The sequence below is a fragment of the Agelaius phoeniceus genome, chromosome 2 (genome assembly GCF_051311805.1).
Source record: "Agelaius phoeniceus isolate bAgePho1 chromosome 2, bAgePho1.hap1, whole genome shotgun sequence".
In the NCBI taxonomy this organism is placed as follows: domain Eukaryota; kingdom Metazoa; phylum Chordata; class Aves; order Passeriformes; family Icteridae; genus Agelaius; species Agelaius phoeniceus.
The window spans coordinates 61,617,397-61,643,697 of NC_135266.1; the positions used below are offsets into that span (position 1 = coordinate 61,617,397).

At 38.7% G+C, this 26,301-nt stretch overlaps 1 protein-coding gene and 1 long non-coding RNA gene across 8 annotated transcripts in view; one reads left to right on the top strand and one right to left on the bottom strand.

Moving 5' to 3' along the window:
- LOC143693351 (uncharacterized) overlaps positions 1 to 17,606 on the top strand; it is a 68,089-nt gene extending 50,483 nt beyond the window's left edge. The window contains exons 2-3 of the long non-coding RNA XR_013180907.1: positions 11,911 to 12,010; positions 17,002 to 17,606. This is a non-coding gene — a long non-coding RNA (uncharacterized LOC143693351). The remainder of the gene's footprint in view (positions 1 to 11,910; positions 12,011 to 17,001) is intronic.
- ENOX1 (ecto-NOX disulfide-thiol exchanger 1) overlaps positions 1 to 26,301 on the bottom strand; it is a 358,181-nt gene that overhangs the window by 58,515 nt on the left and 273,365 nt on the right. For all 7 annotated transcript variants that reach the window (XM_077173669.1, XM_077173673.1, XM_077173668.1 and 4 more), the window contains 3 exons: positions 22,829 to 23,041; positions 9,242 to 9,348; positions 5,866 to 5,983 (listed from right to left, as the gene is read on the bottom strand). In XM_077173669.1, coding sequence (XP_077029784.1) covers positions 5,866 to 5,983; positions 9,242 to 9,348; positions 22,829 to 23,041 — 438 coding nt within the window. The remainder of the gene's footprint in view (positions 1 to 5,865; positions 5,984 to 9,241; positions 9,349 to 22,828; positions 23,042 to 26,301) is intronic.

Sequence of the window (26,301 nt, forward strand, 5' to 3'; positions counted from 1 at the left end):
CTTTTGTTTGAAACAAAATCTCCCATATACCCAAAAGGTTAGTCTTACAAGAAAGGCAGGGAAAATTATCTGATCTTTGAGATCAGGAGGAAGAAGACCTGACATGAGATCTGCTGTGACACTTGTTTAGTTGGAAACAAAGGAAAACCAAAGCTCAGTTCCACACAGCTGGGGCTTGGTGATTTCTAGTCAAAGTTTTAACAATATAAAGCTTTCCTACCAGTTTAATCCACCTATAAACCACAGTTCCTGTTCCATATGTGTATCACTGCATTCATAAAAGCCTTAGAGAAAGCAAAAAGAGGATTGAATTGCAGAGAAAAGATGAATAAGCATGACACAGATCACTTTGGTGTTGTTTCAGGCTTTTCTTGAAGACTTGCCAGGCTTGCAACTTCAAGACAGACTTGTAAACAATACCCCAAAGCCTGTTTTATGCTGTGTGGACCAGGATGGGATTTTCAAATACCAAATACAAGGACTTATACTCTTCTGTGAGATGGACTGCCCACTATTCAGCCTGTCTCTTACAGCAAGTGACATAGCTGATGCTGAAAACAGGACAGATCAGTTCAGGACAGCATTAAAGATCCAACTTCAGTGTTTAAGTCTGGCACCTACTTTAGGTATGTTTGAAAATGCTGCAAAGGAGGATGTCCTCCCTAACTTGCAAAGCAGCACCAATCTTACAAGTTCAAACTGGGCTTGCATTACACAACTTGCAATTTGTTATTTGCACACAGCCTCTGAGATGTTATTAAGCTACTTCATCAGAGGTTGTACAATGGTGGTGAAATCCTCCAGGGGTCCAGTGTGTAGTCTATTGCAATTCTGTTGAGCTGGAGGGAGGCCTATACCAAGAAACTTATTATCTGTGTGGACAGGTAGTGTCAGAATGAAGGGAAGAACCATTGTCTCCATTTGATACTATGAGAGAACTGAGAACTGAGATAATACAAATTCATTGATTAGTCCAGGCAGGGGATATGTAGCAGAGCTGGGATTTGGCATAGAGCTCCGAGATCCCAGTCAAACCCCTTAATCACACAGCTATCTTTCCTGCACCCCTCTCCAAGCCCAATGCATTTCACTCCTTTCTGCAGCACCAGCTCCAGTCTCTAGCTGAAGTTGGAGTTGCTAGAATTAATGGCATGTTGCTGTGTACTGCAAAAGCAAAAGATTAATCCACCTCCCCTTACAGTAAAATAACAGGTGTCTTGCAGGCATAAACCAAACTTCAGTTCTTCTTTACAAAACACATCTTTACTAATTCTTAAAATCACTTTTGAGGCTTTTACATGTGGTTCCTTACTCCCTGTGCCAGCAGGTGGGAGAGGAAGCATCCATAAATCCTGATCATTCTGAAGATTTTTGTATATCCTCTAGACTCCAGCGTTGAATCTCTTTTTTCTCCCTTGAGCTAATGCTCCAGAAGCTGCGTCTTGACTTTCAAATATATTAACTGAGTTGCCAATCATCATTAAATTTTTTTTCTTAGCAATCTTCCAGCTTTACTGCAGCAATCCTCTTGTCTCTTTCAAACTCCAAAATCCACATTGCAGAAAAATCACTGTTTAGGTGCTGAATTTTGTGGAGGGGGAAAAAAATGCCAGTCCCATGACTGAAGATTCACTCAGTCTCAGGCCAGCCTTTTCCCAGCTTTCCCTGGAATGCAAATGACTTTTAGTCTGTGAAACGGTGAGGAGAATTTCCTATACATTAGGCACTTGTGACAGTTGAACCAACTTACTGGATACCCTAGGGGGTTCTTCAGGCTATCCTTGCAGAAGTTTGAGATGATCTCTAACTAAAAAACAAGTAGTGAAGCTTTCTTTTTCCTTGAAGATTCAGCTTGCAGAATAGAGTAGGGCACTGACTAGGCCTGGGGAGAATGACCTGTAAAACACCTGGATTAGCAGGTCTATGTGCAGGAGGCAGTGGCCCAGGCCTGCAATGTTGACTATGGGGTGGAAGACAGGTTCAGGAGATCGGAGATGCCAGTTCTCATTCCAGTTCTGCCACTGAGTCACTGATATCAATAAATCAAGTTCATGAATAGCTAGCAGGAGCACAATTTGCAGATGAAAGAAGAGGATTTGAGTCTAGAATGGAGTGACACGCTTTGCAACAAGTCCATGTAGAGCTCTTCTGAATGTTGCAAGACCAATTTTCTCAAACAAAGGCTGGTTTCTAACACTCACCATGATTTGATCTCTTGCATGACTTAATATGTGGCATGCCTCGAAGAAAAATGCAAACTATTCTTAGTAACAGCTTATTCATCCCCAGATGTTATTGTGCTCTAGGGTGTCAGCTACCTGTAACATTCCTCCCTGTCGTGTTTGCAGCTGGGATAGAGTCAATTTCCTTCCTAGCAGCTGGCACAGTGCTGTGTTTTGGATTTAGTATGAGAAGATTGATGTTAACACACTGATATTTTAGTTGCTGCTAAATAGTGCTTTCTCTAAACCATGGGGACTTGTCAGTTCCCCATGCCCTGCTAGTGAGGAGGTGTGCAAGAAGCTGGAGGGAGCATGGCTGGGACAGGTGACCCAAATTAGCCAGAGGGGTATTCCATATCACAGAGCTGTGAGTATGCTCAGTATATAAACTGGGCCAGGAGGAGTAAATTAATGCTGGAGACAAGGTAGGCATCACTCAGAGGGTGGTGAGCAATTGTGCATCACTTCTTTCTCTCGCATTTTATTTCCATCTCTCTCTCTCCTTTTCATCATCATTTCTACTACTACTACTATTATTATTACCATTATCATCATCATTATATTTTGTTCAATTATTATTATTATTATTATTATTATTATTATTATCCCACAATTTAATACTTTTTTTTTCTGATTCTCCTCCCCATTGCACTGGGCTGGGGGAGTGAGCAAGCAGCTGAGTCATACTTAGTTGCCAGCTAGGTCAAACCACAACACTCTGAAACCCCAAGTCCAGCAACTCTGGACAAGGATTCGAGCACAGAAGTACTTCTTCACAGTCTCAGGGCTTAGATGTGTGGCAGTATGTTTTCAAATGCTGGGGCTGGAATCCATCCTCTTTTTCTCAGGGTGATTAATAGGTTTATCTTCAGATATCCTAGAGGAAAGTTTTCATTCTAACTACCTAGCTGTGAGAAGATGTGATGCACTCAGTGTGTTTTCTTCTAGGAAAGAAGAAATTATGCTGGGAGATTCCTGAAACTGTGCCTTACTGAGACAGAATGAGGTCTTAGAACCCATTCTAAATTGTTGAATTAATTAAGCCTTTTTGTACTAGCAGTGACTTAACCAGGTGGGCCACTGAAAAAAAGACCTGACACGGGTGTTGAAGCCTGAGGGAATCTCTGCCACTTATTACAGCTTTGGGGCTGTAACTTCCCAGCAGTCTTGCTCATGCTGTCGAAAAGGGCAGGCTGAAAAATAATGTCCTCAAGAAAATTGTTGGAGTGGCAGAACACGCATTGCAGAGCTCTGGAACCATACAAATCAATTAATCATGTCTCATTGCTTCAGCTACTTTTGGGTTTAGACTTTTAAAACTTTATGTGTGCATGCTGTCCTTGAATTGAAGAGGCACAAGAGCTTCATGTTATTCAAGTCTTGCTCTTCCCAAGAAAGTTCTTAGGATTTTTTTTTTTTTTAAAAGGGGTTAAAAATGAAGAAAGTGACAATGTTTTCTTACTGTGCAAGATGGTTTCTTTGTGACAAAAGACTCTTTAAAGACATTCTTCATACAACAGAAGATACTGTGAATACAAATAGCCACTCCAGTGAGATAAAGTGGTGGTTCTGGAATGATGTACTTAGAGAGGAAAAAAAAAAAGAGAAGGCAGCTAACACAAATAGTAATTTTAAAAAACATCAGAAGAAGGAAAGAAGAATCACATTTCTGTACAAAAGAATAATAAAAGTACTAAATATAAAAGTACATAATATAAAAGTACTTTTCCAGTTTATTTTTGTTTACCAATGTTTTGTACACGATAACTCTTTTGGTTTAATTCCAAGTTCCCTCTATTGCCATTGACAAAAGAACCAAATGCACTTGCTTTAACCAGAGTGTAGTGTTGAAAGAACATTAATTTGAGAACTGGATGACTATGTATGCAGCAGGATGGATCAACTCCACTGAGTTTAAGAGGATGATGAATGGTGCAACAAACAATGATGGACATGTACTCAAGTGGATTCATATTCCTAAATTTTGATTTAGAATGCAGCACATTACTGAGTTTGCTCAAGTGCCCACATTGTAACAATACAAATAACTTGAAATTGTTTGTGATAGGAATACTGTAGAAATCTCAGATAGTACAACTTTTGACAGTAATGTCTTTTTTCATGCATGAAAATCAAACATGCTTTCCTATCTGTGGTGTTATAAAATGAATGACCAGCTCTGCCCTAAGCATGCATATGTTAAACCTGCTGAATTGGTAAGTATTGCAGTTCAAAACATTCCTGCATCTCTTCTGGCATGCAGGCTATATGTATTTTTGGCTCTACCTTCCTGTTGTTAGTTCTAATGACTTTTCTCCATGAGAGTGGACACAGTCGATGTAAAATGATTAGACAGTCATAAAAATTGCTGATTTCTAGCAATTCCTGGTCTGCAATGACCCACTCTCCCAGCTTCAAATGCTCTGCTAATGGCATCTAGAAAATAAAAATCAAAAAAATAAGCCTAGCAGAGATTAAGGCTGCCCTTTATGGGTTTTATTGTTGTGTTTTTCTTCCAGGAAAAATATTAAATCTCCTCTCAAGAGAGATGTCACAGTAAAAATTTCTTTGCTAGAATGACATTCCTTCCTTTGGTCTTTACTTCTGAGGCCCTTCAACCTCACACAGTATCTTGTCACAGAAGGAGCCAAGGAGTTCTTCTTTCTGTAAGTTTGAATTCACACCTTTTGACTGGCATACAAAGACTTGAAATCATTGAGTGGATGAAATTCTTTCCTTTCTTACTATGGTGCCTGCATGAAAAGGACTAGATCAGCATTACCCTAGTGGAGACTCTCAGTTTATTTCCATATTATTCCTTCCTTTATTTTTCTGAAACTTCACTCTTGCCTGGCAGTTTCTAGTCATGCTTTGGCTTCAGCTCCTGAAAATTTCATTCTTTATATGAGTGTCTAAACAAGCAAACCCTTGTTAGCAATTCAAAAATCATTAGCCAATGCCAAGAAATAGAGGAATGCATACATCCAGATCATGTTACCAGTTAGTAACTCTGGCAGCTTCTGAGCCACCTCTTGGTGTCCATCCTGGATAGCAGAGTATTTGTAGAAGGCTGAAAAAGCTGTTTTTCTTATTCACATTACATGCACCCTTGTTCTTGGACTCAGGATAGCCATCTAATGAGTGTCTAACTCATGCAGGATGCAGTTCCACACTGCGAAATAGGTACCCCTAAAAGGGCAGTATGCAACCAAAAAAGCCCCACAGTTGAAATGCTGTTTCTTATAGACATTAGAGATTATGTCTATAAGGTAAGAAAGGAAGAAAGGTACAGCTTAGAGAATACTGACCAAAGCATAACTTGAACTGGTCTCATATAATAAAACATTGTTTCTACCATGGAATGAAATGCTGAAGAGAATGCAGTAAGGAAACATAATGCAAAGCTGAAGAGAATGCAGTAAGGAAACATAATGCTTCCAGCCAAGGGCAGAACTGGAGAATTTTCATCATTATAAACATAGCAGGTGACAGACATCTCCTTGAGACAGCTTGCATCATTCAAATAACTAATTTATGAGGGTTTAAAATAAGATGCTGTCTTATATAATCAGTTATTAAAATGTCACTTCTCATATGTAAGTTTTTGTTTGCTTTTACTAAAACAACACTTGCATATATTTACCTGAATCATCTACTCTCAGCTTTTTAGTGGGATTGTCACCACTGTCATCATCGGACATTTCCATCTCCTCTTCCCGGCGGATTCCCATGAGCTGTTCACTGTGAGCATTTCGGAGCTCCTAAAAGCCAAAATTACCTTTTGTCAGTATTAACTTTCATAAAGTTATTATGCATTATTTAGTACCTGTTTTAAATACTGATCTGATTTTAATTATACATAGTTTATCATTGTAATCATATTTATTTGTGTATGAATATTTATAAAAACAGAAGCACAGGGAATTATTCCTGTGAAAGAACTGAGTTTATCAAAGGTAACAGGGAAAACAAGACAAAGAATGACTTTCCCTGTTTAGTGATCTTTAGGCCTGCTAAACATAGGAAGAATGTTTTAACAGCAGGGTTAATACTTAAAACTGGTGTATAAAGCAGACTGATAAAGAGCCTGTCAGCTTGCTTAAGGGCTAGTTAATTCTTGCTTCCCTCTGCCACTTGGGGTATGATTCATTTGGCCAAATGTAGGTGTCTCCAACACACAAAGTTGTATTAGCTAAAAGGCACCCTTAAAGTGCCTCGTTCTCTCTGCTGGTTGCAAAGGGAGCAGAGCACAGACAGTGCAGATGAAGAGCTGTGTATTTATTTGTCAAAGGAATCTCACCCTCTGTCCCTATGCCCAGATTGCCTTGGATTTAAAAGACCCAGTCCCACAATGCTGGCCTGCAAATCCTTGCATCTTGATCCAAAAGCAGTGGCAGCAGGGACAGCTCGGTCTCTGGGTGACCGCTGCAAGGGCAGGCAGGCAGCCCCTGCACATGTCACCAGGAAGAGGATCAGCAGGCACGCGGGCTTTGCAGCAGTCTAGACGGTCTTTGTTCTGGGCAGAAAAGCTGGCGCGGGCGTAGCGGCTGCCTTTTTAATGGCAGCACTGGGAAGATTGAGAGGACTCTATTTTGTCCTAATAATCCTGTCAGGTGTAACATGGGGATGCTGCACTGTGATTAGTGTAGGCTTTGTCCACCCGCAGACAGCTAATTTTTCTGCCAACAAAGAGCTTAATTCCCAAAGAGGTGGTTTGAAATCTTTGAAACAAGGGAGAGTCGTGTGGAAGGAGGAGACAGCATTGAGGAGTCCGACAACAGCTCTGTGCAATTAACAATAATCTGTCAGAGAGGGGCTGCGTGAAAAAAAGGGAAGGCGTTTCTCTTCAGCTGTACTCTTGGTTTATCAGCAGATCTCAAATATTCTGAAAAATGTATCTGTGCTCATTAATCCCAGCAAAGGCAAGGAACCTAATTAGTGGGTGTTTTACAGGGGAATAATTTCAAATTTAAAAAAAAAAATATTAAAATGCTAAATTGTCAAACCAGAAGCATCTCTGGAAGAACCTGGCAAGCCATTTCTGAATTCCTTAGTGGAAAAGGCCCCCTGCAAATTTTCCTGGGGAAGGATACTGCATATATGAGCAGACATCCTCTTACATTTACTCCCTCATTAGTGGACAAATGTTCTTGATGTATCAGTGTCTACATTATCAGCAGAGTCAATGATTTTCTATGGAGAAGGTCTATGTGTATGAGTCTTTTCTTTGCCTTAGGTTTCTAGCGAAGCTTTTCTAAATTCAGGAAAAAACTGGAAGGTGATCAAGTAATTAAGCAAATCAGCAGATAATATCATGGTTAGAAGATACAATTTAAATAAAATATACTATTTGGTTTATTTACATCACATTTCATATCTGAAAAACAGGCATTTCCAAAATACATGGATTTAGCTAGATGCTTTACTTCATTTTGAATTGTTTTAAGCTGTTGTCCTCTTAAAATCAAAAGGCAGTAATTTTTGAAAAAAAATGAGTAGAGAACTAACATTTCTGGAAAGTCCAACTCTTACACATTTCAGTTTATTAAGTATTTAGAAACCAGCAAATGAATGACACACCACATCCCTTTACAGAAAGTTAGTTTAAGAAGGGATGATCTTAATATAATTAAAATAATATACTAGCAAATAATATTTTTATATTTCTCTAAAATATAAGACAAAGATCAATCCCCAACTTCCCAACTTTCGATTGAACAAAGACATTATCCACTATGTATATGAAATATTTGTGAACAAAATGCAAAATACAGTTCATACTAATAAATTATGCTAACATTTTATTTTAAGTGTCCCATTATTGAAGTAGTTTTGTATTCACCATAATAGCACTGATAATAAAGTATTCATTTGGTATTCACGTAGATGTTACATTTAGTGCCATTGGTATTCAACTGTAATTTAGCATTAGTTAATGGACACTTAAAATGTTATCCAAATGATTTATATCACAGTACTTCAGTGTTTCTCATACTAAGTGTACAACACTTATTTTACAAGTGTACTACAAAATAATTAAATAAGTGCACCTTACCTTCTAAAGTTTTTATTCTGAGACAGAGAAAAATCATTTAGAGGACTGTGATAGTAACAATCAACGTACTGTACCACATGGCAGTAAACCAAGTGTATGTAAATTGCTCATATTAAAATTAAAAAAAAAAAGGAAGAGGAAAGAAAGAAAGAAAACAAAGACAGCGGTACTTACTTTTTAAAATACAGGCTCATAGCGTATATACTGAATTAAAATCGAAAGCTGGATGACCAAAACACAGGATGAGGTCTAGCACTTCCTTTGCTGCCACTCACAGCAAGGGGAGTTAGAATCCCATTTCCTCTGCTCATGCTTATGACAGTCACACATGCATGGTCCCACACTGCTAACTCTGTGTGGTTGTATGATTACATTTATACTGGTTTCTTTGCAAGCATAATACTTAGAATCAACACAAGAGATGTATCTACTTTTTCTAAGATAAACATAGAACAAATGGGAAGGAATAGGTCACAGTTAGGGACTTAATATTCTTAAGTAATTATTTAGGAAAGAAATTTTTTATTTTATTTTCACTCAAAGTCATCTTATAATGACCATAAGATGGCACAGTGAAAAAAAAAAATCTTTGCCACAGAATTCTTCTTTTAAAAACAGATCACGTTGACTCCTAAATTCCTTATTTGAAAATATTGTTCCTAATTTCACTATGTCAGTTCATTATTTTAGATAGTAAACATAATCTTCTAACGATTTCCCAAATTTTGCATGAAAAATAAAAACACATTGCTCCCTGTCTTCATGTTATTTAATGGCTATTACCATAATGAGAGCAATGGGAGCAATTCATACTGTAGATGAGACTGCAAACGGCCAGTTGATTAACAGCTAAAATGGTAGCTGTAAATATTGCCAAATACACTATGTCCAGCTACAATCACACTCGTTCTGTGTCAATCCAGCTGTGAGATGATGGATAGAAAGTAAAAATAAAATCACCAACCTCAGAATGCTTTCGCCAAATGTCTATGTTCTTTCGCTGGGCTTTCGAGAAATGGTCCCAAGCTTTTTGTCTGGTAGAAGCGTTGAAAACGGCGACAATCTGCTCAACTTTGGTGAACAAGGAAGTCAAACAAGACAAGCAATTTATGTTGTGATCACTATAGAGAAGCAAAGCAAAGACACTAGGAGTCTATGGATGATGTCATTACTGAAACAACATCATCAATATCCATCCAATGACGTGTCTTTCGTACTTACATTGTATCAATGTTGGAGATGTCTCCCTTCAAGTCTGTCTCCATAACTTTAGTCTACACAACTCTTAACTATGCACCAAGAACCAGGCATGCAGCTGCTTCCCCGTGATGTCTGCTACCACTCCCTGTGCTGGCACACACATGGTGAGTGGCAATTGGTGTATGACCACAGAAATGACCCTCGAGACATCCACCTGACACATGTTTTCCTGTGGCAGCGGCGTACAGATGAGCGGGCTGCACGGACAGAAGCGTGGAGGGCAGGAAGGCTCTGCTTTGAAGGGTGACTATCTGACTGATAGTGGGAACTTGCCAGCAGGTGGGAAGGGCTGAACCTCCCACCTGGAGGAGGCTAAACCTTCTACCTGCAGGTACATCAACATACACTCTGTGGCTGCAGCTGCTGCTTCTCCTCCACTCAGTATCAAAGGGGTCACCTGTGGTAAATCAGAGCCGTCTCCATGGCCTATGTATGGTTACTTACATGAACAGACACTTTTTTTCTTTCATACAAGGTGAAGAACAGATGTGAAATGGGCTTCCCTCTTTCAAATCAAATGAATTTGTTCTGAAGCCAAATGTCAATATTTCAATCAGTTTTCTAGGATAATTAAGATCCTCCAGTTTTAAGCTATTTGTTCATCTCAGTTGAGAAAGCTTTTCTCTCAACACGCCTTTCTTTTCACTTCAGTTGCAAGTAAAATTGTCCTTCCACAACAGTGACCTGCCTAGAAATGATTTGGCCAAGATGTAAGTCGCCTTGATCCCAGCACAATTAACTGAAGAAAACACTAATAAATCCAGATTTTTTACAAACAACCTTGGCTGTAATAATGAATGAGCAGCTGTGCCAACCTAAGAAGTCAAACTGAAAAATGCTTCAACTCTTTGACAAGGTTCTTTGCTATCTATCTTTTTAGATTCCTGGGTGGAAACAATGTCCTTCCTTTATCAAGTTGCAGCTTGCAGCAGTTCTTACTCCTCTCACTGAAAAGTGGTGGCAGGAGTGTTATAGCACTCCTCTGTTATATAGCTATAACACCCTCTGCCCTGGTCCCTTATCTTGCTGATCTGGAGCTTCTCTCATTCTTCCCTTAAGTCAGAGATGTAGAGAATCTTACTATACATAGCAACCTATCCTTCCTAAAAGGGTGAGCTCACCTACTGAAGCAGTATCTTTCACCTCTAGGACAAAAAGTTAATCTCTCTCATTTGAGCGCATTTCTTCTATTCTCTGGTTTTTTACCACTTTTGAAGGCTGCCTTCAGATTCCAGAAAATTACAACATTTTGAATAGAGTTTTTCTTTCAGGGATGATTAATTACCTTCTAAAGTCATAGAAAATAATTGTAGTTCATTTTCTTTTAAAATGAATACATATAGGTAGTTTACAATAAAGAAAGTCTTTCAAACCTACTGTGATGATCTTATCCATTTGTAATCCATTCAACTTTTAAAGGTAGGTGTGATAATTTCAGCCCATTAGAACTTGCTTAGACTAAAGAGTCTAAGCATCAAGGAAGTAATGCTGTGTATATTTTTTCAATTAATTTGAAAAGAATGAAAATGGTAAAGCACTCGATTATTATGTGTATAGAAATTGAGGCTAGAATTTAATTACTGTCATTCTGTTGATGACCCAGGTGCTCAGAAAATTTTGCTTAATTAACAATCTGTTTTCAGTTTGCAAGTGGTAATTCAAGTAGAAAAGATTCACAAAGATATGAGGAAGAGCTGGTTTGCCATTTTCCACTAATAAGTATTAATAAGATCATCTGAATTTTGAAAAACATTTGAACTTTAAAGTGTTTAATTTCCATTATGTGAACAGGTGCTAAGATTTATCAAAAGTCATTATCTGATCATTTCAGAAACTTTTCTCAATGGAAAGACAAGCTAGGAAGATACCATAGCTTCTTCTTGTATAACTGCAGTAGACAAAGTGAATACTAAAAGGATCTTCTTCACTTACCTAACTTTTTGGAATTAAAAAAGTGACAAGAGGTAGGATAGTATCAGTACAACATGCTAAAAATCAAACCATTTAAAGAAACTTTATGAAACAGGTAGGAAGGGATAATAAAAAGGAAGATGCAGAGGACAGTACTAAATGAGTATGTATCAAGGACCAACATACCAGTGCTCTGTTCAAACAAAGTGTCAATGTATGTACAGCAATTTCAATATTCACAGCAATCTAGGCTATGAAGCTTTGCAAATTCCACCATAAAAGGTCTCCAAGAATTACATTAGAGCTAAACAGCAGCCAAGGTCATGGTACAGGGAAGTGCCTCCACATCTTTTTGTACTGCACCAAAATCCTGCATTCCTGTGCCATGAGATGGCAATTCAATGTAAACCTGCACTGCCACATTTTTTCTTGTTGCACCAAAACTCATTTGTTTTCCCATAGGTACTCTGGAAGCCTAAAGCTGGCATAATGCTTGTGCTCTGTGAAATTTGGAAGACAAGACATGATGTACCCACTCCTGATCAGGATCAAATTTGTATGGGTAAGTGATCCAGCAGCACACAGCCCATAGGGATGGTAGATTCACCCCTAAGGAGAAGTCATGAAAGGTTTATATTAGCTGAGAAGCTCCCCAGCTAACTCATTTTTTGTCTATGTCTGAATAAAACTTGGCCAAAGAGAGGTCCCAGATTTTGGGCTGACATCTTCATAATCTGAGTCTCACTACTGACCATGGTTTTCAGATTATTTCTGATCTCCAGGAAGAAATTTCCAAAACTATATAACAGGTCATATCTATCTCCCCAAGGCACCTTGAACTCCAGAATGCACTGTAGTGTCAACTGTGACTGGTAAGTAGAATTATTAAGTAACATGAAATATTCATTGTCAAACATCTGTTAGTGAGTTCTATGCTATATCAAATTTTCATTGACCATATGCAAAGCTATTTCCTTACTAAATTAGGATTTAAAAAACCACATTGTTCTGGAAGGGTCCATAACATGTCATGTTTTTCCCATCAATATGGCTTACAGGATGTAAGTAATTGCATCTTTCCTAATGACTTATTCTGTGGCTGCTAATTTACATGGTATGTTTCTGACAAAGGATTATTATCTAATTGTTTTTCTGCTGTGTTCTAAGTAGCTAGAAAGACCCAAATAACTAAGCCTAGAGTGATATGCTAGTGCAATACCCTTTATCAGAGGTGCCAGCTCATAGTAAGTATATGAATAGGAAGTTTAAGGCTCAGTTTCTGCTGCCACAAACTATGCTACCTGGAAAAAGTATTTCTATCAAGTATAAATGTAAAAGCAACCAGAAAAACTAGGAAAAACAGCAAAAATCCCTTAAACAATGCCTGCAGAAGTTGCATAGAAGATTGTATGAAATGGAAAACTAGAATATCTCCTGGGCAAGAAAATATTTGATACAGGATATTTGAAAATTGTACTACCAAAGAAAAGCAGAAATAAATGAGAACCAAAGTGTAGCCTCATCTGCAGATTAAGAGGTAGAGAAAATATTTTTACCCTGCATTACATTTATCAAGCAGTCAATTTTAAATACATGATTGAGTGTCGGCTGAAATTTATCTCTGGGTTCAGGAGTTAAGAAGTACTCAATTTTTCCTTTACTTATTCCATTATAAGCTGCCATGCATATTATTTTATACTATATATTATGATATACATAATTTATAATAGAAAAAGAAGCAAAATAGAAACAAAAAAATGTGTTAGAATAAAAACAAAAGTCTTGGATGGCAGATAAAATAATTGGATTTCATGTAGAATTTTACTCCAAATTCCACCAATTAAGGACGCAGGATGAAAAGGGCTTTGCACTAAATTACTGCAAGTGTCAGAGTAGAATATATGGCAATTTAGCACAGAAAAATTCTGTAAGAGTGTGACAGTTGACATGAAGGGTAAAAGAAAAATTCAACCCATAAAATTACAGTGTAAAGGAAACTGTTACAGTAAATGTATAACACGCTTTTCAAATATAGAGTCGCAGCACAGGGAGGATATAGAGTTGGCGTGGTTTGGGTCAGAAGCCCTGTTGCTGAATTCTGACTAAGCTGCAGTCTGCCAATCGATTTGGCTCCAAGCCCAGCAAACCAAGGAATTACAGTAGTCAAGGCTAGATGCTGTAGTGAATGAATTAGAGTCCCCAGGTCAGTTTTGGATAGGGAAGAGAATATTTTTGGCAACAGTCCTGAAAGGCATTTGGTAATGAGCTGAACATAACTTAGCATTAAGTCCAAGGATAAAACTGTGCATAGGTAAATGACATGTGACATGGGTAAGAGAAATGGTAGACAGATTGCAGAGTAATGAAACATGTATTATTTTAATTAATTTGAGCCACTCATTCTTTTGGTTATGGTACTGCTTACTTTCAAAAAAGAATTTGCCTTTCTCACTTTTAGAGTTGGAAACCTGCAGCCTCTCCCTTTTACTCAATTCACATGCCACAGACGGAGAAACAGATGTGATTGCCTTTGACTAGCAGAGGAAAACATAAGAGTTGGAAATATCACCCTGGGGAAGACTGCAGATAATGGAAGGGATGGGTCCTAAAGTAAAGCATACCATAGCTGGATACAGAAGCAAAGGCCATTATAGACTTGTATAAAGAAGATGCAGGTTTTGACAGCTGTGCAAAATACCTCATCTGCCACTCCACTTTGATTTTCGATTTGTTGGGGTTTTGTGTTTGGCTGTGCTTTTTAAAAAACTTTTTAAAATTCACAATTATCTGCAACCCCATCAGAGAAATTTGGTCTGCGTGCTGCCCAGATGCCTGTAGATTTCATAAGACATAGTGTTAAGACATAGCATGATCAAGGAGAAAACCATAGGACTTCACTGTTACATCCCCAAATTCCACCTTTTTGGACAGACCGAGAGAATCTGCAGCGATTTATCTCCCAAATCATTTTGCTGTGTGGGCAGTCAGCTTGCAAGGATGCCATTCCTCAACCTGCCCTTCTACCAATAACTACATCTGTCCTGGCAATCAAAACCAACCAGGGACCATTCTTGCTCTCTGAAACCAATGGGCACAGCATGCTGAGTGTCCCTGCAGCAACAGTGCTTCTCTCTTCCCAAAAAGATGCTTTTCTGGGAAACTACTTGGCCTGCATCAAACTCTGAACTGTATTACATTTTGTGGGAAAATACTAGCTGACCCAGAGCAACAACTTTCTAACAGCTGAACAGTATGGGCCAGCCTGCCCTAGCTCAGCTTAATTTAATCCTGCAGACAGAGTCGGGGGGGTCATCCTTTAGTAGCAGTCTCACCTCTTCTGCTCTCACCCTGGTACAGAGGTCTCAGCAGTGCAGACAGCAATTACAAGACTTACCAGAGGAAGAAGGATGTTTTCCTCCTACCCTGTCTCACCTACCTGAATACTAGAAAGAATGTCTTCTCTCTAAATTACTTCTACCTTTCCCTTTGACTAGCCCTACAGCATTTGAGACCAGAAGGGTGTATGTCTTGGTTTATGCTTAACCCTCTTCCTGTTCCATCTGACTCAGACTGCCTTGTGTGGGTTATTAAGAAGCTTAGTGAATGTCACTAATCTATATCTAGGTGATGCAGAAAGAAATACTTCTTTCTAATACAATCCACATAGACAAATTAAAAAAAAAAAAAATTATACCACAGCACTTACTATAACCCCTGGTCTTGTAAGAATATCAAACCCCTGTGTCAGCAGCCACTGGTTTCCTTTCTCCTTCTTTTAGCTATGGAACTCAGTGGGGAACAGTGAAAGAGGAAGCAGTATGGGGATACTAAAAGTGCCCAGTTTACAGGATTCATACTGAAACCTGTGCAGTAACTTGTCTGAGGTACGTATATCAAGAATTGATAGTTCTAGAAGTACAATGCTCCTTGTTAAACTTTGAAATAAAGAAAAAAGTACAATTTAATTAGAGAGCCCAGTTTGCCCTGCAAGGTATTGCTAGAAAATCTGTCTACAATTTAAGCTTTGAGAATCTTTTAGATTATGAAACTGTGGTTTAATTTACAACAGAGAAACTGACAGCTTGGTGTAACTGTAAGAGCTGGCACTGTGCCATGTGATAAATCACTCGGACTCAACAAGACCACTTCACCTTCATGTCATTTCTCAACAAACAGGTGCCTGACATTAGACCAGCACAACACAGGAGGGCAAGTAAAAATGTGCAGTACCTGCTCTTTCAATGCCACAATCTTACATTACGGAATGGACTTTATGGACCTTGTGTTGACAACCAGAAAAAAACCTAGAAAAACCTCATCTGCCCCCCCACCAATTCAAAGGAAGGTGAAGTGAATGCTGCTTTCTTTGTCAGCTTGACAAGATTATAAACTATTCCCAAAGAATTGCAGTTAATTAACTATTCCTTCTTTTATTTGTTAGGCACAGCTTTCTTTTCAGTTCTCAGATTTAAAAATAGCAAAAGTGGGAACGACCATTTTTCGTAAATCTGTCCGAAAAGAGAATTCCCAGGGAACTCTGCAATGTAGGAACATCATAAATGACATTAAGCCATCACAGGTCCCATTAAGTGAAGTAATAATTATGCAGGAATCTTGCAGATTAAAATATTCCTAGGAGATCAGGAGGGCTATATTTTTGGGGGGCATAATATGGTTCCTTTTGCTTAAGAAAAAGGATAAAGATGTGGATGAGGAGGTTTCAACAGCCATAGACTCTACTGGCAATCAAAACAAAGAAATTGTCTCACATACCTCAGGTGTGAAATTTACTCCTCCATCTGTTGCATACCTTATGTTCTCTTGACTGCCATGACTCCTTCCTTCTGTATTTTTGTTCCTTCTGTGTGTGTCCATCTTTTTCTCCCACATAGTCTATCCCTTTCCAAAACTCTTTTCTTGCCCCATAACATCTGTCATCATCACAAACTACACCATTTATGACAAATTCAGTGATTTGATATGAAGCATGACTAGCGCACACTGAAGGGAGCAAGTATTTCAATCACTCCTAGTTGCATAGGATTATTCATATTTATAAGGTTTATTCAATCATTTGTAAGCAGTCTGAACAGCTTTAGATGTGCAGACCACATGGTATGCACAGCCAACTCATCCTTTTGGGTGAAACCACCTTTCCTGCCTTGCCTAATGACTCTTCCCTCATCCTTTATTTCCATAGAACATTTACAGCTCAGTTCTGTGGTGCATCAGGCCCTTACCCTGTCTCTACTCAGCAAGGCAAGTCAAAACCAAGCACAGATTTCCATGTGATTAAAGCACATGCTTCTTTGCCTTGAACCTTGTGTCATCATCTAGGAGAAATGCAGATTGCAGGCAAGTGGCATGAGTTGTCAAAATAGACTGAATTCTCTTGGAAGGCAGTGCTTTTATTTTTCTGCAAAATACCATGCATATTTAATGGACTACATTAAAAAAAAACAAAACCACACACCCTCTTAAAAAATAACAGAAGAGCTTCGGTTGAAATTCTGTCCATGCTTAAATCAATACCAAGATTTGTATTGACTTTAGGTGGAGTGAAAGCTACAGACAATGGAAGGAATGCAGACATTCAAAGAAAATGAAGCACAGAAGAATAAGCTATGGGAAATACTACAGATTACAACCACAAAGGGTTATACTGCCAAAAGAAAGAGAGCAACTACAAGAATGCAAGGTAAAATAAAAATGGAGTCTTTCATCTCTATTCTCTGCCACTGCCACAGCATCCTGTATAGAAGTGCTTTTAGGGAACATGTGTATATGAGATAGAAAATCTCATAAATAGAAGGACAACTGAAAAAAGAATAAAGAGATCCAGCTGAGCTTTACTGGACAAATTATCAGTATAGAAACAAGCCAAGAGCACACTAACTAAATGAGCTAACAAAAGGAACTGGATGGATTGCAGAGGTTATTTTGTACTTTTTATTTTTTCTTTTTTAGAAATGCATCAAGGTAGAAAGAAAGAGTGGCAACTAATGACATGGATGATTAATGTTTGTATTATAATGGCATTCTATGACACCAACTGAGAACTGGGCTGCACTGTAAAAACACATTATATGACTCGATCTCTTTCACAAAGAGCTTAATGATGACCTAAAAATTGCACATAAAGTAAGCTTATATTTTTGAATTAGTCAGTGGCAAATGAAAGAAAGACTGTAAGACTGGACAATTAAAGAGCAGGAAAATCCTTTTAAAAGTTGTTATTAATGTGGAGCAATTGAAAGACTGCTCTGGAAAGCATGATTGTATATTAAAAGTCTGACTGCTAAGCATTTAATCAGCATGCTTTTAATGTCTGTAATGAAACTGGCTTCATTTCTGGTGCTATAAGAATACTAAAAGTGGAAGGATTTGGGGGAGAAAGTACTGAAGTATGGAATTTAAAGGGAAGCAGATGAGACAGTGATTTTAGCATTCATCATTATATCAATGTAAATTCTATCTTTTATAAAGCAAGAGAGCAACTTCTGAAGTGAACCTGTATAGAGAAAAACAAAACTGATGCCAATAGTTTTTAAGAGAGCTCAGAAAGTATTTTTGATATTTTTCTTACTTTTTTAACATTAAAAAAAATGCAGATTCTATCTCTGAAGGCATTGATAATGTTAAAACAGATTAAATCAAATCCAGGGAGATCAGAGAATGAAAATGAAGAAACATGAAAGGAGGAGAATTTTATTCAGTCTATTGAGAATGCTTTTCCCTTCAGAATTTTTTAATTATTTTTTTGTTTGTTTGTTTTTTGGATTGAGGTGTAATTCATGTCAGATACCTACCAGTTATTTGATAAAAATATTTGATGTAATCTAATATACCACTGGAGTCCTTTAGTAGAAAGGAAAGGAAAACTCAAGGTGACAATTGTTAGAGTACAAAAAAGGGGTACATGACACACAGCCTTCTCCCCAAACCTTCGATTCTTCATAAATGGAGAGGCCTACTAAACCAGATCAAAATTGAATCTAGCTTCACTTCCTGTTTCACAAGTAAGGGCTTAAGATACTTAGCAACAGGCAAAGCAGGTAAACTGCATAATCTCATAGTCCACAGAATCAAGTTTGGCTTGGAATGGATCTTAAAGATCATCTGTTTCCAACCCCCCTGCCATGGGCAGGGACACCTTCCACGAGACCAGGTTGCTCAAAGCTTCATCCAGCCTGGCTTGAACACTGCCAGGGATGGGGCATCCACAGCTTCTCTGGGCAACCTGTGCCAGTGTCTCACCACTCTCACACTACGTTTCTTCCTAATACCTAATCTAAACTGGTCCCCTTTCAGTTCAAAGCCATTCCCCCTTGTTCATGTTCATGCTGGACATCAGGAAGAATTTTTTCACTGAAAGAGTGGTTAACCATTGGAACAGGCTGCCCAGGGTGAAGGTACCATCCCTGGAAGTGTTTAAGAAATGACTGGACATGGCACTTGGTGCTATGGTTTAGTTGGCATGGTGGTGTTTATTCAAAGGCTGGACTCAAATGATCTTGGAGGTCTTTTCCAACCTTACTGATTCTATGATTCCATGTGAAGTAATCTAGCCAGGGGGCCCCATGATAAAAACCACCCTCCTCTCGCTGTTCTCCCACAGGCACAAGAGACTGATTCATAGACTCTGATGGGGACCTGGTTTCAGAGTCCACTAAGTCCATTAGTTCTTCTGTAAAATGGGCCAAAATGACCAAATGTTGGCGTGTCATAATCTGATCAGTAACCAGCCATGGGGCACTTCATTACACCATGTGTATAACCTATGATCTTGTATACTGGGACACTTCTGCCACCTTCTGTGTCTTACTCTTTAGATACCAAATTAATTTTTGAATATGGAAATATTATTCACCTGTAGGTAACTTTTTCAGTGTTGTTAAGGGAGACTGCATTAAACAGTCTGAAAACTCAGTAAGAGGTAGGCAAAGTTTACAGTGCATGGAGAAGAGAGTCAGAAGAGGAAATTGTGGCTTTGGTGCAGTCTAAAAAAACACCAACAGCCCAACAGGGATATCTCTAGGGCCTCCATTTTCCTTAAACATGGGGATCAACATCTCTAAACCTTACGCTGAACAGATGGTTTGGGAGGAAATGAAACAGAGATGAATGGAAAATCAAGGGGCAGTGTCACATGTATCTAAGCTGTGGAAGTAAACAGATGTCAAACCACAAAGACAGACCTATCCTAAATCCTTGAAAACAATCCATACTTTAAGCACAAATTCAAATCTTAAAAAAACCAAGTAATTTAATAAGAAGAAATAAGTGGACATTTTTCTCTCTTTATCCCTTAAATAACTGAAGAAGCACCATAACAAGGCTAAGAGTCCCTGTAGCACTTAAATCAGGTGCTATAAATTAGTGGTGTGACAACAGTAATACACTTTATTTCACAGATTATCCTGGCACAAGTACCTTGATGAGGTAATTAATTCACGTGCTGAGCAATTGACCCAAATTTTTAGGGGTAATCTGCTCAGTAATCACCTAAATACCTCCAGGCACAAATTTGTAGCAGGGATTTCAATGCCTGTACTTCTTTATTAGTTAGGCCATAAGATGAAATGTTCTGGTCACAGTAATCCTCATTAATAAGAAAGTATTTTCTACTGAGACTCACGAAGACTGTGTGCGTGTATGTGTGTGAATGTGTGTGTTCCAGGTGAGTGCACTTGAAGCCAATTTTATTTCTTTTTCACTCTCCATAACATTCATTTGCTGGCACTTTTATCTAACTCCAAGTTCTTCCCTTATGCTCCACCCATCTGTATCAATGCTGTACACAGTTAGTGGGATTAATCTCCTCTGAAGAAGGCATGTGAAAAGTGGGACATCTGGTTCAGAGAAAGGCCCCCTGTGAATCCTCTATGGGCAGCAGAGAAAAAATGGCATATCCAAGGGATGATTCATCTCATTGGAAGAGCACCATGAGGTCAGTTTGATGACTCATTCCGTGGAGATTCTTATTTTTCTCTTCTGACTGCAAAGAAAGCCCAGAATGGTCAGCTCCAAGATTGACATCTGACCTAGTTCATGAGAGAGGACTGCCACATGATATTTTTAAAATATTGTAATATTTATGTCAAATGGCCACACAGCTGCAGCATTACACTAGACTTTTGGATCCTTACTACAGAAAAGCAGAAGTGGGTTTCTGTCAGTCTGCAGAATTTAACAGGCCACACACACCTATTTTGGACATCTCGTATTTTCAAATTCTTCTTCATAAAGCAACTGAGATATTGTAGCCAATTATGCAGGACTGTGGAACAGCAATGGAAAAAGATGCATGAAAAACATTCCTCAAATCAGTTCAAATACAGATCAATTCAAATTTCCTTGAAAAAGGGAAGCTCATTTCAGAATCTCCATGCTTAGCAATCTTAGGCATATACATGTGTAAAGGAAAAACATTATCCATCTGTTCACAGCAAGTTTGCAAGGAATTTTAATAAGACATTAATGCTAATAATGGTTAATGTTCATGATGTTTATAAAATAAACAATGGGGAACATATGGAAAGCTTGTAAAACTTGTTCTTATAAAATCCACAGTGTAACAACTTTCCCTGAGGATGCTTTTTGCTGACCTTGTCCTCCTAGGCCAGATCTGTCAGAAACTTTCTTCTTCCAGACTCTGCTGTTACTGTGGCACTAGGAAACTCACATTTTGAAGCCAAAGCTATTTCTGTTTTTGTAGGTTCAGCATTCAGCACATTACAGAAGCAAAACAGACAGCCAAAACTGCATATTTCCACCTGAAACTACAGGGATCTCTACTTCCAAGTGACAGATGTTCTCCAACAGTTGGTGACAAATGGGCTAATTTAGACTGATTTAACTAAAGTTCAGCCTGCTGACAATGGGGGACTTTTTTTAATGCAGCTGAAGAAGGCATTTCTGAATGCTAGAGCTGGCTGTCGCACACAAAACTAGAGAGGCCCTGGTGTGAACTGAACAGCACGCCATGCGTGGTGCCTGCATCTCTGTGCCTCACACTGCCTTTTAGATGCTGAGACAGAAGACAACAATGCCTAGCAAATTACCAAGGGAATTATCTGGTCTTTTAAATTTACTCTCTGAACATATGTCCCCAGAAATCAAATGTCTTTGGCCCAGAATCTTTGTTTCTAAGTTCTGGCATCTAAACTCTTACATTAGGATATATGCCCTGTGGTGAATTTGTCTTCTGAGATGATGAGCTCTCCATCACTTATGCAGGAAGCTTTAGTGGCTGCTCTGCTAAGCCAGACAAGTCCATCCAAGCTTATGCCTTCAACCCTAACTTTTAAAGGATGCCCACTGAGGGACCAGAAATAAATTGCACAAAAACTTTTAGGCCTTTTTTTTTTTTAAAATGTAAAGATTAGGGGTATGATTCAGAAATTACAATGTAACGACTTCACTGTCCTCCATCTGGTAAATTATCTTGGGTTTTGTTCTTAGCTGGCACATGAGGGCTGGCTCCAGGCTTTACCTTTCTGAGTATCATAATGCCTCTTCCTTGAGGAGCCACAAGTAGACACGTTAAAAACCACCAACAATTAAATCAGTTTTCTTTCTCCTTTTTTCCTTGCCTTTCGTTTTGTTTTTTTTTTCTCATATTCTCCTCTCCTCTCCTCTCCTCTCCTCTCCTCTCCTCTCCTCTCCTCTCCTCTCCTCTCCTCTCCTCTCCTCTCCTCCCTTTGAAGAAAACTTCTAGGCAAGTATCCTGATCATTGTTTTATGAAGGAACCTCATTAGGGTAAGTTCATTGATTGTATTTCTGTACTAAGGAAATAGCTGCCAGCACTAGATATTTAAGACAGTTTATCTGCACAATTAATACTGGCAGATCAGTCCTGATGCCAGGAGCAGTACAGCATATTTTCTACTGTGGAGGTGGCCTTTATCTGTCAATATATCCCTGTAAGTTACTGGATTCTACTGCCTTTTACCTAAACACAGGCTAAAAATATTACCTAATTGTGCTCTATTCTGCAATTGACCTAGTTAACTAGCTGCCACACACAGGCTACATATCCCTTCTCTCAAAAAAACCATGACCTTTTCTCAGAGCAGTGAGGCTTCTGTCTTGTCCATTCTTGAGGTGTTATGTCTACACAAGAGTAGACATTGTGAATAGAGCACGTCTTCATCTATTAATAAAAAAAAAACTACTGAAACTTTGCTCACCTTGAATAATAAGTTCTTAGGAATGGTCCTTGATCCTCCAAACTGCCATAGAGTATGGAATAGGATGTGAAGTAGAGCATGACTGCATTGCAACTACTTACCCCCAAACAAACAAGCAAAATGATAAAACCACTACCACCACCACCACCATCACTACAACAACACTGACAAAAAGGGAGTTACTTACATTGAGTGAGGATCCCTGTTAAGGCATTTTTGAAACTCTCCTTGGCTTGCTCCATTTCTTGCTCGTGAGCTGCCTTCTCGTTCATGAGCCGGCGGACGTGGCTGTTGGCCGACTGCACCATGGAGTAGAACTGGTTGGCAGAGCGACGATTCACCTCGCCTCGCTCAATCCAGGTGAGCAGCACCGTGATGGCCTCGGAAAACTTGCTATCATCTAGAACAATCAAAGCACAGGTTTCAAATTGCAGGCATAAATATCCTGCTGAGAACACATTTTCTGCTCCATGTCACATTAAAATCACCATAAATCCTGCTTGCAGTATATCATTTTGGGCAACTTTTGTGTCCTTCGTTCCATCAGATGAAAGAAGCCAATACAGCCATGTGAAACTACATAAATCTTCAAGACTTGTCTTCTTCTCATTTTAATAGCTTTCTCACAACAAAAAGCAGCCTCCCCCCTTCCCTGTGGCCTGAGTCTTCACTTTTGCAATGTGTCCCTTAAGCCATTCAGCGATATGGAATGACCTTACAGCAGGAGTGAGGAGACCTCTGTGGTACTGGACTCACGGAGGAAATGAAATGTGTCTGTGTTAATCTGCCCAGCCAAAAGCTCAGTCTTGGAGCTTGGGCTCAGCCATACTTCTGTCAACAGATTTCACTAACATCATGTTGTTAATTAAGGAACAATGCTGAGTCTGAACAATTCCTCCTCAAAACACTGATTAATTATAAGGAACTGCTTTGAACAGACAATGTGCCTGCATTTGTTTTGTATTATTTGTTTTGTACTATTTTATGCTTCACATTATATATTTTTTAAAGGATTTTGAATGAATCCAGGAAAACACCTAGATTACATCTTCATGTTTGCCATTCAGGTAATGAAAGTTGTTTTTCTCTGCAGAAAGATTGCCAAAACTGAAGGCTAAATTTTGCACACTCCCTCCCCAGGTAATCTTCTTTCCTCTGACAGTGCTCTCAGCTTCCTCAAAAGACTCTAAGCACAGCATCCATTACACTTCAGGCTTCATCAGGATTAAGAGGAAACATTTCTTTTTAAGTCCCATTTAGACTGAACTGCAAGAAAATATTATTACAACAGTGTCTTCCTGTGGAACCATTTTTGTGCAATTTGATAGCATTTTTTCACCAGGATTTTATTCTATAAAACTTCAATTTCCCAACAACTCATTTTAAACATCTCATCTAATGCTTTTTGGTTATATTTCTGTATATATATTTTAGATGGTATGCACACCTTTCCGTAGGAGAAGGTATATGGTCATGGCAGGAAGATATGGTGTAGTCATAACCAACAGACACTTAAAACAAAAACTGGAAAATACTAAACCCAGCCAACTGTGTTACAGGATACAGAAACATGTGACACAGTTTGTAAGACTTTGCTTTCCATGTACAAAGAATAATGAAATACTAGTTGTTAAGTGATGATTCTGGCTTTTATTCTGAATCAATAATCACTTCCTTAAAAGGCAAGTAGCCTAAAATTACAGAGAGAACTAGTGACATGCTCTGTGCCCACAGCCTCTGAAGAAGAGATTTTTACATTGCCTGATATTTAACATCTTATTAACTGAAACATGCTTTCAGCTACAGCAATAAGATTTTTTCTCCACAGCTGAATAGTCATGTTCACCCAAGATCCCTCAAGAAAAAAGCGCAAAATAACACGTAACACATTCCCTGTGTACAATGGTGTATCTGCTGTAAAGCATGAATATGTGATTCATTAGCACCATTCATTAATTTCGCTGGGCAGGAAGATTCAGATGGGCATTCCTTCATTTCATATTGTTCCCTTGGATTATACTCCACTTCTGAGCTTTGCTGGGTACATATGCAGCAGGAATGCATTAAGTGGCTCAGATGAGCAAGGTTGGCTGAATATAGACCCCAAGAAATGCCAAATGCAAACAAGACTCATGCAAAGCCTCTTCACTGCAAGGAAACATGAGGATAAGGTTCTCCAAAGGACTTGGGCAAAATCTTCAGCCTGCTGAGTTGCTTGGGAACTGGATGTCAAAGACACAATACAGCCAAGAACTCATCCCTGAAACACAATGTTTATTATAATTACACCAGTAAAGAAGAATAACCTGTAATGGTTTCTGGCAATGTTAGCATGTTTCCATGCATGAGGAAAATCAGCAGCACAGAAATATCCTCCCTTTTCCCTGTTTTAGTCTCTTCCCAGTACTCATTTATGTGTTGTTTTGCTGTAGAGCCTCTATGAAAAAAAACACCCTCCCCTCATTTTGTTTTTATCAGGCACAGTGGGTGTCTGTAAGGGATGTTCGTAAACATATCATCCTTCTGCCACATAGATTCTACCCATTTAAAAGGACATGCTGAAAACCTGTTTTCATCATACTGTACTTCCAGGGAGCTGCAGAGGTCTGTGGGATTGTTATAGTTAATTCACAGCTCTGCTCACAGAGCAGGAAAAAATCCTTTCATTGGTAAACATCAGCATCTTCATTGATTACATAATTAGAAGTTACATTCAAAAATGCTAGAGGGTAATATATGCACAACAGGAGCACATTAGTTAATAAAATCTTTTCTCTACTGTTTTAAAATTTATGTCACCTTAATTTCTAACTTTTATATTCCTGAGCTCACTCACTGACTGGTATAAGGTAACTCACCATGAATCCATTTTTTCTTCCAGAATACTTTCTTGGCAATGAGAGATTGCCTTAGAAAATCAGATTTTTATATGAGATTGTTCATTTCTTTTTTAGTTAGGAGATAAATAGTAGAAGAAATGCAGCAATGGAATCCAATTTAAACAGAGTGTGAACTGCCTTATGATTGCAGCCGTTTATTTAAAAAAATAAAACAAAACACCTAATTCTGTTCAAAATTATTCCCTCATGGTAGGATGCACATAATTATACACTGTTTAAAAACACACTCTTCAAATAAATTCCTTTATATAAGACATGTTCCCATATGTAATTGTTCTTTTAAAATAAGCATGTGGCAAATTATTTCTTACTCTTAGAGCTTTCTCCTCCTCCAAGTCACAGCATATTCTAAGCAAATAAGGTCGGTTTTATCAGTCCTGTTTTTGCTGTCTGTTTAATGGTGAGGTGAACTGTGCCCCAGAAGTGCCTGCTGCCCTCAAGCAGCTGCAAAGGGAGGCTGGGCTGGCCTGCTCCTGTGTCGACATCCCTGCAACAGGCAAATGTTTGGTTGGAGTAATCCCAACATTCCACAAGGGCTGCTGCAAGCACCTGCATCCCTGCATGTCCCTGTAAAGGGCAGCTCTAACACAAGCTCTGACAACCTCGTGTCATTTGAAGATTATTACCCATCCATCCAGGATGGCTTCTGAGTCTCTGTCGATAGAGATTTCCAGGTGCTGCCAGACTCAATCACAGGGCACTAGAGATAAGGTATTTCAAATTCCTCTTATATCAACTACAGATATTTGACATTTAAATC